Source organism: Lygodium microphyllum, chromosome 22 (genome assembly GCF_053477565.2).
Source record: "Lygodium microphyllum isolate KBCC chromosome 22, Lygodium_microphyllum_v1.1.10, whole genome shotgun sequence".
In the NCBI taxonomy this organism is placed as follows: domain Eukaryota; kingdom Viridiplantae; phylum Streptophyta; class Polypodiopsida; order Schizaeales; family Lygodiaceae; genus Lygodium; species Lygodium microphyllum.
This window is the reverse complement of record NC_141156.1, coordinates 116,223,449-116,237,979: the sequence shown is the minus strand read 5'-3', so window position 1 is coordinate 116,237,979 and position 14,531 is coordinate 116,223,449. Positions and strand designations below refer to the sequence as shown.

The following is a 14,531-nucleotide window of genomic DNA, read 5'->3' as shown; positions in this document are numbered from 1 at the left end:
ACATGTGTCTAAGAATGCATCTAGGCAGAATAGAGATGAGAGATGGTACATTGATTTAGGGGCTTCAAATCATATGACACCCCATGGAGAATGGTTTAATGAAATGGTTGCAGGTTCACATGGTTATGTGTGTACTGGGGATGACACCCAACATGACATTCAGCACATAGAAATTGTTCCGTTGTTGATGCCTGATGGCAAGAAAAAGAGCGTGCATGATGTACTACATGTACCTACAATAACCAAGAATCTTTTGTTAGTTGGACAGATGGTAGAACGAAATCTGCACAGGTGAGATTTAATAGAGATGGATGCTTTGTTGAAGAATATAGTAATGCTGCAAATTGATTGCTAGAGGCCGAAGAGATGGCAAAATGTTTACTCTTGATGCACTGTCAATTCTAGAATTGAAAGCAACCATGTTTGCACATGATGTGCTATACGAGATGTTAAAATATGGCATAAGCAGATTGGCTATGTGAATGTACAAAAGCTAAAATCTATCCAGCAGAAGGAGATTGTGCTTAGACTGCCTAAGTTCAAGTATCATGACTTTGGACATGTATGTGATGCATGTTAGTTTGGAAAGTAGACATGATTTCCATTTACGAGACATGTATGGAATAGCTCACAACCCTTGCAGTTAGTACATTCAGATGTATGGGGTCCATCTCATAATGCTTCATTTGGTGGTGCTCGTTAATATATATCCTTCATTGATGATTTCAGCAGGTATACTTGGCTTTACATACTGAAACATAAGGATGATGTGTTTGATGCATTCAAAGACTTCAAGAAGCATGCTGAGAATGAGTTGAGCTATAAAATTTCATGTCTTAGATCAAACGGAGGTGGAGAATATGTCTCTAATTACTTTGACAGGTATCTTGCTAAACATGGGATCAAAAGACAGTTAACTTGCAGCTACACCACAGCAAAATGGTGTAGCAAAAAGGAAAAATAGGGCATTGCTGAAATTAGCAAGAGCTATGCTGAATGAGAAAATTTTACCAAATGGTTATTGGGCTGAAGCAATAGTGACTGATGCCTATGTGCTGAATAGAACTCCTACAACAGGGATTCATGATGTAACTCCATATGAGAAGTTGTATGGTCATAAGCTTGGCATTTCACACTTGAAGGTATTTGGCAGCATTGAATATGTGCATGTTCTTGATGAAAAGAGGAAGAAATTGGATCCTAAAGATGTCAAGAGTGTGTTCCTTAGTTATGCACAAGACCAGAAAGCTTACAAGTGTTATGTACCATCTACACATGAGACATTGATTAGGAGAGATATTATTTTTAATGAGCTGGCATCGTGGTATGGTAATTCTGTTGTAGTGGCTCTACTGATGGATCAACCAGCACTAGTAATGTTGAAAATACACCTACAGTGAGTATATCTATGAGTGGTCCTATAGGTGATGGGTCACCTATAGTAAGTCCTTGGTCAGGACGCTTGCAGAGTCGTACTTCTATGTCCACTAACACGAATATGTCAGTGAGGGGGAGATTAGATAAAGGAAAAGAAAATATGCTTGAGGATGTGACATGTCCACTTATAGTAGGTTATGAGTCATCTAACAGTGACAGTTTGGATAGTGAGTTGGGCATTTTGTCTATTATGACACCTGGAGCAAGGCAGAGTGGTTATGTACCGCCTCATGAGAGGCAAGCTCAAAGTGAGTCACAGATATGGAGATCTCAGAGAGTTAGAAAAACAGTTGACATGTTTACATACATTGGGTATTCAGCCCGCCATTATATATATATGGCTAATGTGACAGGTTACAAAGAACCTATAAAGTTTGATGATGCAGTTACAGATGATAACTGGTGTGCTGCCATGGATGAGGAGTATGCATCCCTAGCTGAAAATGAGACATGGAAATTGGTTGAGTTGCTTGAAGGCAAAGTCCCCATTGGTTGGAAATGGGTGTACAAGGTTAAGTGCAAGTCAGATGGTTCGTTAGAACGCTATAAGGCCAAGTTGGTTGCAAAAGGGTATGCACAACAATATGGCCTTGACTATGAGGAGACTTTTAGTTCGATGGCTAAAATGGCAACAGTCAGAACTGTCATTGCTTTGATAGCATGCAAAGGCTGGAAATTATGGCACATGGATGTCAATAATGCTTTCTTGAACGATGATTTTGTTGAGGAAGTATATATGGAGCAACCCGAAGGCTATGTTCACTCGGACTTTCCTACACTTGTATGTAAGATGAAAAAGGCATTATATGGATTGAAACAGGTACCTAGAGCATGGAATGCTCGTATCAGCAGTTATTTACAACAACATGGATTTAGATTGGGTGATGCAGATCACTGTCTGTTCACAAAGAAGACGGATCATGGATATGTGTTTCTAGTGGTTTCTGTAGATAACCTTATCATCACTGGAGATGATGAAGAGGGCATTGCTGAAATTAAATCATGTTTACAGGCTGAATTCAGAGTCAAGGACCTTGGTGAACTAAAGTATTTTCCTAGGATTGAGATAGTCTGTACGCCTCAAGGTATATGGCTGTTTTACAGAAGCAGTATGCTCATGACATGTTACAGAAGTATGGTATGACTGAATGCAAGCCTATGGAGACACCTCTTGATCAAAATGTCAAGTTGCAGATTGATGTTGGAAATGACATAGAGAATGTGACCATGTATCAACAGATGGTGGGCAGCTTGATATACTTGACTGTCACATGTCCTGACTTATGTTATGCAGTGGGGCTGATTAGTTAGTTCATGCAGACGCCTTGCAAACCACATTTAGATGTAGTCAGAGGATCATGAGATATGTAAAGGGTACTACAGATTATGGGATATTTTATGCATATGGAAAATCTCTTGACTTGACAGGGTTTATTGATGTTGATTAGGCTGGTTGTGCCTATGACAGGAGGTCAACCAACGGTTATCCATTTGGATTGGATAGCAGTATGATCAGTTGACAGAGTAAGAAACAACCTACTAATGCATTGTCTAGTACAAAAGCTTAGTACAGAGGAGCTACCTTAGCGGCTTGCGAAGTAGTTTGGTTAATGAAGCCGCTAAAAGACTTGGGAATGCAGTTGGAAAGCAGAGTGAGATTGTATTGTGATAACCTCAGCAGTGTTATGTTGGCTAGCAATCCTGTCTACCATGCTGGGTCCAAACAAATTGAGGTTCACTACCGTTTCATCAGAGAAATGGTTCTTACAAGAAGGCGGATTGACTTGATTCATGTAAAGACTGAAGACTAGGTAGCATATATATTTACCAAGTCTCTTGGTAAAGAAAAGTTCATATACTTCAAATAGCTACTTGGATTTTATCAGATGGTTTGAGCTTGAGGGGGAGTATTAGAATATCAAGCTCTCGTTACTCTTCAGTCAGTCTATCATTATGTGTGTGACTGACATTAGTTGGGTACAACTGTACATGTGTGTGGCATTCAATAAGTCAATGTAATCAGTGACTTAACCACAATTAGTCTTGGTTAGTCAAACCTATGTGTATAAGTCTCTTTCAGTTTGTATGATGGAAAAATAATGAAAGAAGAAGAACAATGAGATGAGGCTCATCTTTTGCTCCACTCTGTCTCTCTCCCTCTCTTTCAACAACGTCCACTTGACTTGATGAGATTGATGAAGTACCCTTATGTTTGGGGGGGTACAACTAAGACCGATGTCAATTATTGTGAACCCTTGAGTGAATTCAATGGCAACATATCTACATGCTAAGGATTTGGGTCATGTTGAAATATCCACATGATGATGAATTAATCATCCTACTTACTAGTGCATAGTATTATTATGCTTATAAATACTTTACCTTTTGAGAATTGAATGATGCCATTTTGTATTTTAAAAGTTTTAAAAAACACTGTAGGGGCAATGAGAGGGAATCTTGCATTATCCAAGTCAAAACAATTGGCAAATAATTTGATCTCATGGCCACATCAATGTGTTGAAGTTCATGAAGTGCCCTCATGCTTGGGGCAATATTATGACCAACATGTAGCCCTTGAGTAAATGTAGTGGATCCCATTCCCAAGTTGAGCAATTGGACTGAGTAGGGACCTTTCCTATGCTCACAAACCAATTCCCCAATTGAGCAATCGAACTGTAGACCGTCCTCATGCTAATAAATTGGTCTATATGGACTTATGCAAGTTATGATTTGATGGATTGGCCTATGCGGCTTGATGGAGGTTGATTCACCTTTCATGCATTCTTACACTTAAGAATTACCTTCCCTTGAGTTAAATTATCTTGGTGTTAAGAGTTATTCCTCCAAAAACCTCAAAGTCCTCCTATCTATTGACAAATAAAAAGGAAGGTATGAGCAACTATAAGCAAGTATTACATTTGAAATGGTTACAATATATGGAATAAAAAACTTGAATAAATACATCAGAGACATTAATGAAAATTTTATAAAATGGTTTATGAGTAGAATAGTGAAGTCTCTCGGACGAGCTTATCCTACCGTGTTTCAATAAATAGCGATGGGAACCTAACAACTCTCTTTTCATTGCATATTTCGGATCTCAGACAATTCAATTTACCTCGGAGTTTGTACGTTTAGAGGACTTGACATATAAAGAAAATAACTGACCCTCTGAGGCACTGATACACGACAAAAAAGGGCTAGCCAGAGATGGAGAAAGGTGTAAGAAACCCATCAAGACTTTTTGCAGTGCTCATGAAAGCTATCATGATGGTTTAATGCAGAGACTTGCCGTTACAAAATTACTATAGGTGACTCAAATGTTACTGGATCGAATGGAGGGAATCATGCAAGGACAAGGCCGCAGGAGAGCGCCATAAGGAGGACTGCGGCCTCCTCTTCATCCGTGGCGAATGATTTGGGCGTGCTGATCAATCTGGTGCTGCCGCTGCCCTGGTTTGATTCAATAAGCTGAGACAATGAATCGGAGCCATGCTTAGCAATAATCATGTTACTGTTACTGCTGGATGGATTGATCTTCTTGTGATTTGTAACGAGATTCAATCTCTGCTTTACTGTTTTCATGGCGCCCTTGCTTAATCTCTCCTTCGCATTCGCATGCTCGCTCAGTTTCCTCTTCTTCAAGAGGGGTTTCACGGAGCTTGATCCTGTTTTGATTACAGCGGGGCCGCTGCCATTAATCATGTTTATTCTTTCTGCTGCAGCGGCTGCCTCCTGCAGCCTCTTGGCCTTCTTGACTCGGATGCCACAGGCATTGCACAGAGACTGTGATCCAGAAAAAAATCGTAACTTACGTACAGCAAAAACGACATTACGAGATTTATTAAGTAGCACTCTTAAGCCAATTCACTGGGACAATTGTGCAGTACTTCTTAGATGAAGTGCTGCATCATGCTGAGGGTAATTATATGGCTATGGCGAGTTACCTTGGGACCCTGCGGGCCGCTCCTCCACAGTGGGGTCTTCGTTGTGCCACACAGCGTGCAACTTCGACTCTGCAAGCTGCTGCCTGCTGATATACTTGCGGTAGCTGTCCTCGGGATAAGATCGCCTCCAGAAGGATTGATATAAAATCCTGAATCATTAATTTCTTGCCTCTGATCCTGCACATGGACTTCATCATCATATTCATCACATTCATCCTGGCGATGGCCATCTCGATCACACTCGTAATCCTGTGAAGATTGCTCGGGCGACGATGATCTATCAGAGGCTGTACAAGCAGCCAATTTCATGCCGGAGCGGACGTATTTTTCATGGAGATTGATGCTGTCTTCCGAGACATTGAGAGGATTGATCACCTGCACAGAAATGTAGGGTAAGACTGGAAACTACGCTTACAAAAGTTATTTACCCAATTATGCTGCATAGTTTATCGAACACCAGCAGAGGAGAATTGAAGAAGCCATTGGTGTATCGTTTAATTACCTCGTCTGATGCTCTGTCGATGCTGTGAGCTTCGCCGGGGGTATCAAATATGAAATTAGCAGGCACGCAGGAGCGCCTGCTATCTGAGTACATTAATGGCGACGACGACGAAGCCGAGGAGGGATTGAACAAGCGGCGACCATATTGATCATGAGCATGAGGGGTAACCGCTACTGCTAATGTGCTGCTAATTCTGGGAGCATCGCTGGGGGAAGGGACACTTTCCTGTTTGGGAAGCTTCCAGGCATCGACGAACTTGGAGGATGTCGAGCAGCTGCTGCTGCTGCAGTTATGGCGGTAGAGCTGAAGATTATTACTGTGATCGCTGGAGTTATTCACTGTGGCAGCCGCAGGCGGGATATGGCAACTGCTGCTGCTAGCAGCACTATCAGCGAGCTGCGTCTGCAGGATCCAGAATTTCTTGTAGTGGCTGAGGGGGCCACTGAGCTGGGAGGGAGTGGGCACCATTGCTGCAGTACACGGGGGGGGGAGAGAGAGTATCAGGGAACAGCTTGCCAGACTAGGTTAAGATTAGGTTAATTGAGGGGGCCACTGAGCTGGGAGGGAGTGGGCACCATTGCTGCAGAGAGAGAGGGAGAGAGAGAGAGAATCAGGGATTGGCTGTTAAGATTAGGTTAATTGAGAGGCGCCATCGCGAGAGAGGGATATAAATCAGTGCAATAGCGAGAATCGGATCTCACTACAGCGATATGATGAGAAGAAACAAAGAATCTGATCGATGCAGAAATGTATCAGGATAGACGCACTAGAATATATATATGCATATCCATATCTATCTACATATATGTATATATATATATAATAACGTATGATTAACAGTAGGCCGCGACATAATAGGGCTGGATCTTGAGAGGGGGGAAGCGAGAGAAGCCTAGTCGATAAAGAGAGATCCAAGAAACCATCCACCTCACCGCATCGCGCCTCTAAACATGAGGACCCAACATCCTCTACGTCCGCCATAGCGGTTTTCCCCTGACCCGGTTTCCCACCGATAGGCGGTTTCCTCCTTCCCACAGTGGTTTAGGGCTTCTCCGCCGCCTCTTGCCCTGCCTTTCAGATAAGCCCCCCTCGCATCCACCACAAGCCTCGAAAGGTACCTCATCGAAAACCTAAATTTAATAATTATTTTAAAACAGGAATAATAACCCTTGTGTTTAACGGTATTAATCATTTTTCCGTCTCTAAATATGTGGAGGTTCTGGCGTTTCTATTATGGTTTAATTATCGCTAAAAGGCGCCTCTAATTTTGGCAGCTGCCACGCGGCAGAAAATATCTGCTGCGCTCTCTTTTCTTCTCTTTTTTAACGTTTGTTTGCCAATCCAACGTAAAACTTTTTATGAAGTCATTCAATGGCCTATACAATACGATATTATAATATATTAATAAAAGTAAAATATCATATATCAAAATTAAAAATACTTACTATAAAGCCAAGCCTTAGTACTTACCCCTTTTCTTCTCTCTCTTGGATCTCTCTCATCTTCTGTCCTCTTGTGGCAGTCTTCTCTCGTCAGCTCTGCCCCAAAGTAGAACAGAGGGGCAGGCTATTTCTGGTGAAAAACCGGTAAATGTTTTTTATTTTAAAAAGTAAAAAAATACATGCTTCTAGAACTGAGAAGGAGAACCGAGCCTCCAGGCAGGTCACTTTCCTCCGGTCAAAATGTCTAGACTAGCAACTTAACAAGCAACCCTTTGCGTCCCAATCATTACCAAAGGATTGTTAGGTGAAGGATCACGAATCACTATGGACTATTTGATCGCTCTTGCTTTGCCCATAGACTATAGTACTATAACGAATGTAAACTTCTTGATTCTATATAGCATGAATCCATTATATGTAATAAATCAATTATATGTAATATTTGTGCCACCTTTGGAGAAATGAGTTGGTTACACCAGCTCTATGTAGGTAGCCTCGTTCGGTCATACCAATCCTCCCATGCAGCAACCTACAGCCACACAAATGTGGTCATGCATGGTCTCACATAGGCTTGGTCTGATGGCAACTACCCACAATGACTCATGAGATGAACTTGGTCATGTGACGCAATTTACGACGTTTACACATTGAATTACAATGTGTAAATAACTTTCACTAAATTGCATTGTTTAAGCAATATTTATGATTACAAATTTCCCATGATCATATACTTCTTGCTATTAACACAATATTAGTGAGTTTGGAAATCTCCTAATTCTCATTTTTTTAATACTAAAAGGTAACACCTGGATAACATGCTCATAAGTTTCTCAAAACCATACGATGTAACCTATCATTGGAAAGCACTTGAAAAATGGAATCTATTGAGCTATAGAGCACTAGATTTGGAGTTATAGTGTTCAAGTTATGACAAATCCAAAGATTTGACCACGTGTCCTAAACTTATGGAAAATTCCCATATTCCCCAATATGGTGTTTATTCCACATTCCTTTCGATGTGCTATCCTGTCTTGCTCTCTTCACCAACCAACTGAGAGTCCTAATTCCATCCACTCATTTCCTTGATTGAGCTCAAATCAATGATATCAACCAATTTATCATTAGATTTCCCTTTCATGCTACATCTCATGTACCCACCTCTCAATAGCCATGCCAAAGGAGGTAATGTAATTGTAATTGGGGGGACAAAGGTGACACAAATTGGCACCTTAAAATGGGATAGAAAGGGATTCAATTGTTTGTGGTGTTTATAAAACCTTACATTATAAAGCTTGCTATATTAACCTTCTTTAAGTAGTCTATTTCGATAAATATGCATAATCCTATTATCTAACCAATTTTTGTTTGCAATCACTAAATATGTTAAGTAGCTTAATCTTTAATAACTTAAGTATTGGATAAACTTTTACCAACTAAATTTTTAATATTCGATATTACTAAATTATAATCTTTGATATGGACACTACCCTATCAATTAGCCAAGCAAACCTCTACATTATTATATGATGCCATACCATATTTGGATAACATATCCAAGTCATACTGCCTTTGGGATAGCCATATACCATCATCACATGTGATCACCCCAATACCAAGAAAGTATCTCAGCTCACCCAAATCTTTCATCTCAAACTTCTTCTTCAAGAAGTCCTTAACTTCATCAATCCCATTGTCACTATCACCTGTAATAATCAAGTCATCCACAGAGATGACTATGATGACCAAACCTGCATCTCTAAGTGCTCTAAGTGCTTGCTTCAGCCCATAGAGCACATTCTTTAACTTGCACACATATGTGGGATGCTCTAAATCCTCATAACTTGCTGGTTGCTCCATATACACTTCTTCTTGCAATTCACCATGCAAGAAGTCATTCTTAACATCCATTTGTTGAAAACTCCAACCTTTGGCTGTTGCCAAGGTAATCACACATCTAACAATTGCCATCCTAGCAATTGGACTGAATGTCTCTTCTTCATAATCTATGCCATATGTTTGAGCATAGCCTTTTGCAACCAGCCTAGCCTTATACCTGCTAACAAAGCCATTTGCATTATGCTTGACTTTGTAAACCCACCTACAACCAATAATTTTCTTACCCTTATGCAGGGATACAAAATCCCAAGTCTTATTGGCTTCTAATGCAGCCATCTCCTTCTCCATTGTTGCATCTCAATGAGCATGACCAAAAGCATCCTCGAAACAAGTGGGCTCAATATCCTCAACTATCTTCACCATATAAGCATAATGGTGAGCTAGATAACCTTCAAAACTAAATCTTTTAATAGGGTATCTTCCCTACTAGACCTACGTACCACTGGATCACTCAATGGGGCCTTTACATTACCATATGCTCTTTGTACACCTAGTGTCCTGATTGAAGGAATACCAAGCTCATCATCCAAACTCTCTAAACCACTAGAATATCCATCAAGTCCCAAATCACTAGTAGATGCATCATTACCATCCAACACTTTCTTATTTCCTTTGTCCTTACTTATAACACTTATAGATCCACCTGAAGATATAGGATTACTCCCTCGGGGAAGTAACTATATGTATATCTTCTACATCACGTGCATTCAAGGCCTAATTATAAATATCCTTATCTATGAATTGTTGCTAAATAAAACATAATCATTTTCTATTCAATCTGTAAATAACCCCTTTATATTACACCCTTTTGTTATGTAAAAAATGTATAAAAATAGTATTTTAAAAATACCTTATTTTGAACCCGCATGATGCATACATATTCATGAGTAACTTACATGAGACTACTCCTTAGTCTCCCAAACCAAGATCTCACTGTAGGTGTAGTACCAGATGATGTTTTTGGTCCACTAAGACTCCTTGATTCTTGCTTTTCTTTCTACACATAGCTATCATGATCATTATCATAATCTAATATACCACTAGCAGGTGCATACCAACTGCTCATCTCATAAAAAATAACATCCCTACTCACTTTGAACTCACCTGTGAAGGGTTATAACAACAATACCATTTCTTCTCTAAAGAGTATCCAATAAAAATATATTTTTCAGCCTTTGGATCAAGCTTCTTCCGCAGCTCATCTAGCACATGAACATATGCGACACATCCAAATACCTTCAAGTGTGACACATCGGGCTTCTTGCTTGTAAAGCATTCTTCGGGGGTCATCCCATAAACTGTAGTTGTGGGATTTTTGTTCATAATATAGACAGTTGTATGAACAACTTCAGAAAAAAAAAGTTTTGGCATATTCTTTTCAGCCACCATCAATGCCCATGCAACTTCTGCAATATGCCTAAATTTTTCTTTTTGCAACCCCATTTTGATGTGGTGTATACCTGCAAGTAAATTGCCTCTTTATCCCATGAGTCCTCAAGAAGCCACTAAACTCATCGGAGAGGTACTCTCCCCTGCCATCTGATCTCAAGCACTTAACTTTCAAACTTATTTCTATTTTAACAGCTGCCTTGAAATATTTGAAGTGTTCAAATAAATCACTCTTTTCCTTCATGAAATATACCCATATCCTCCTTGAACAATCATAAATAAATGTGACAAAGTATTTGCTGCTACTAAGAGATATATTCTGTGTAGGCCCCCAAACATCTGTATGCACTACGTCAAGTATATTTCTGCTCACTTCTCTATCATGCGAAAAGGGTTTTCTTGCCTACTTACCAAACTAACATGCTTCATAGACTTTATGAAATTCTACAACTCTAAAAGAAGGCAACCCTGTAACCAATCATTTGAATTGCATTAATTTTAACATTTGCACATTTGCATGTCCAATACGTTTATGCCATATTTTAATGTCTGCACCACTTCTTTTCCTTTAGCATACATAGCAACATCCATTGCCGGAATTCTAGCATCTAAAGTAGTGAACACACGATCGACTCTATTCCCTTTTGCGACCAACCTGCACTTATCATTAAAGTCTTTTGCAAAACAACCTTTTACATTGAATCGAAGTTGCAACCCTTGCTCTACCATTTGGTCAATAGACACTAGATTCTTTGTGATTCATGGGACATGCAATGTCTGGCCATTATGCAAGGACAATGGAACCTTTCCAGTGTGTAAAATTGGGTGGCGTGAATCCTCGGGTAAGTTACTCATAAATATGTGTGCATACGTGAGTTCAAAATAAGGTATTTTTAAAATACCATTTAAATTATATATTTTTTACACAAAGAAATTATTTACATATTGAATAGAAAATAATTATATTTTATTTTTTTAAAAAGCATAGATAAGGATATTTATAAATAGGCCTTAAACGCACGTGATATGGAGGTTATACATAAAGTAACTTCCCCGAGCACGAATCATCACCCGTCTGCACATAACCTGGATTTTGTAAGTCATGCATCTCTCCAAACCATGCAACATGGCTGGGCATATGATTAGATGCACCTGAATTGATATACCATACATCATCATGTGTCTTCTTTCTTGTAACTACATTCATCATATGCTGCATAACAAACATACGCTCATTTTTGTCATCATTCTGTGTCGTGAAGATGATGCATAGTTTCCTTGCTATAATTTACTACTGTGAATATCGTCATTCTTAGCATAACAATGGGCTGCAATATGACTTGTTTTGGTGCAATAATGGCAGACAATAGCATAATTTCCAAAACCTCAATTGTTCTACTATCCACCTCTTCCTCTCCCCTTGCCTCTAAAGTTTCCACGACCTCTTGAAACCTGCATTTCACCAAATTGTTGATCGAACACGTTTTGCTGATTATCGCTAGCATGTCCCATACCACAGCCTCTCGAAGAGGATCTACCACATCCCCTTCTTGAACTTGAGTAAAATGCTTGGACCTGTTCACCATTTCTTTCAGACGAGTCACCCTGTATATTGATATCTTTGGTAATCATGAGAGAGACCAGCTCATCAAAAGCTAGAAATGGCTTTTGTACGTATACAAAAGTAACAAATGATTTTTATTCCTTCTCATTATTAAGGCCACTTAAAGTGGATGAAACCAAATCATCATTATCAGGCATTGTATCAATCGTTGCTAAAGCATCTGCAATGCTCCTCATCTTCAAAACATACTCATTGACACACATTTTTCCTTTCTTCAAGGTATTCAAATCTTGCTTGAGTTGAATCTTTCATGCCTTTGTATTTATTGAAAACATGTTCTCAAAAATTGTCCAAGATGCATGTGAAGTTTTTGCATTCCTAATATATCCTAGCATAGTATTATCAATGACTGCAGATAGCCAATACATCACCTTTTTGTCTTTTGCATTCCATTCTTTCCATGCCTTTAATTCATCTGCAGTCGGAGGGATACTTAGCTATGGCTCCTTTTCTTCACCTGAAATAAACTCATAAAGGCCCTTTCTAATGAGGAAGTTCGTCACATAGAACTTCCATGAAGGGTAGTTGTTCTTGTTAAGCTTATCAATAATGGGATTTCCAATGTTCTCTACCATTATCACAAAAAATGATACAACACAGCAAGCTAGTCTTTTGCAACCTTTCTTAATAAGTATACAACAATACACCAAGCAATCTTTTTCACTAATTGCTCAATAGTACATGTAGTTTGTAACATGTTTTTATAGATAAACCTTATATTTCTTCCTGGCAAACACCTAAAAAATTATGGATCAAAATTTATAACTTGTGCACTCACTTTCGGTCAATACAATTGAAATCATAGTATATCTTGAAATAGTTTTCCGCAATCTTGTGGCTCTAAAATGAGACCTGAAATAGCCTTAGAATATACATTGCTCTACTCGCATACCAAATCTCACAGCAATCTGAGATTTTCACTCTACCTTGCTCCTAGTTCCTCCACATGCACTATCCAAGAGAAAGAGTGGAAGAATGGGAGAGCTTCTTACCCGTTTCTTGCTTTCTCGAATCTTACTTATTTTTCTTCACTTCAACCTTCAAAATTAGCCTCTCTCACTGGCACTACTCTGATACCATGTCAAGAATCACATGGTGGGGGGACTTGCTTGAGTTGTTGTGCCAAATACACACTGTATACACAAGAGGAAGCTTACTCAAGAACACATGAAGAGAGATAGAGGCCAAAACGTTTTCTTAATGGTTTATTCTTCTTTTTCCACACACTATAAAATGTACATAAAGTATAGATAAGACAACATAAAGGAAAGTGGCCTACTAAGTCAAGTAGTGCATGACAGACTACACTAATCGACTGGTGCTATATCTTTGCCATCTAGGTAGGTGTAACAAACTAAATATAATAAGTGATAAGTCAGTGGCTATGTGAGTATCATAATGACCACCAACATGCTAAGTGTAGACGTGCGGACCCATCTAGCCAGACGGTCCATCATCAATGTCTGTATATGTTGAGCTCGCCATCTCAACACTTTATATCTTGGATCTTGGGTGTCTTTGTGTTATTATGTTTCTATATAATCATGATGGGATTCCAAGTTGCAAAGGGTCTTGCCAAATTCAAACTCAAGGAAAACTAGGGTACATTACATCAATAATCTAAGAAATATTGTAATCAAGCAACTAGATACAACAAGAAGACTAAGGCTAAAGTTGAGAATCAATTTTGAAAGCAAAAACTTACTTCATTCAAACTTTTCAACTAGTACAAAAATTTCATAGTTGGACAAAGTCATATGTTCCATGTACGTGAAAAATATTTATCATACAAATAATATTATGCTAGAATGAATGTATATCTCACTATTGGAAGATTCCCTACAAGTTGAAAATCCTTAGGGATTATGGTAATGCACTTTGCATGTATTGCATAATGTTAAGTATCACTCATTTGAGTCAACCAAAACATTCTTTGCAATGTTATGTAGACTGTGAAGACATTCTTTTGTGAAGCAAACATGTCTATCTTGTCCCTATGGTAGAAACCACATCCTACTTTTTGTTTGATAGAGGTGTTGCACAAACTTACATGCAAATCTAGAGAAGTTAGCCTTTTGAATGATGAGATAAAAAGAACATTGGTACTTTTCATTGATTCCCCCATGTCATTGTCCTTAGGCTCCATCTATTGTAATAAAACAAATTTTGTACCCTTTAGTTTAGGGAAAATTAGCTTTCTTGGGGCTAAGGCAAGAGTATGCCATTGTAAGGATCTTTTGTATATTTGTAAATTTCTCCATTTTCTTGGAGCTTGAGGATTTCTTACCTTCCCC

The 14,531-nt window shown here is 39.0% G+C and overlaps 1 protein-coding gene across 1 annotated transcript; it reads right to left on the bottom strand.

The window, feature by feature from the left end:
• Positions 1 to 4,425: 4,425 nt before the first annotated feature.
• LOC148017533 (uncharacterized) lies at positions 4,426 to 6,861 on the bottom strand. The gene is made up of 3 exons (XM_087663333.1): positions 5,887 to 6,861; positions 5,385 to 5,759; positions 4,426 to 5,223 (listed from the first exon to the last, which is right to left on the bottom strand). The coding sequence occupies exons 1-3, from the start codon at positions 6,352 to 6,354 to the stop codon at positions 4,783 to 4,785; spliced, it is 1,284 nt and encodes a 427-aa protein (XP_087519459.1). The 5' UTR covers positions 6,355 to 6,861; the 3' UTR covers positions 4,426 to 4,782.
• Positions 6,862 to 14,531: the final 7,670 nt, after the last annotated feature.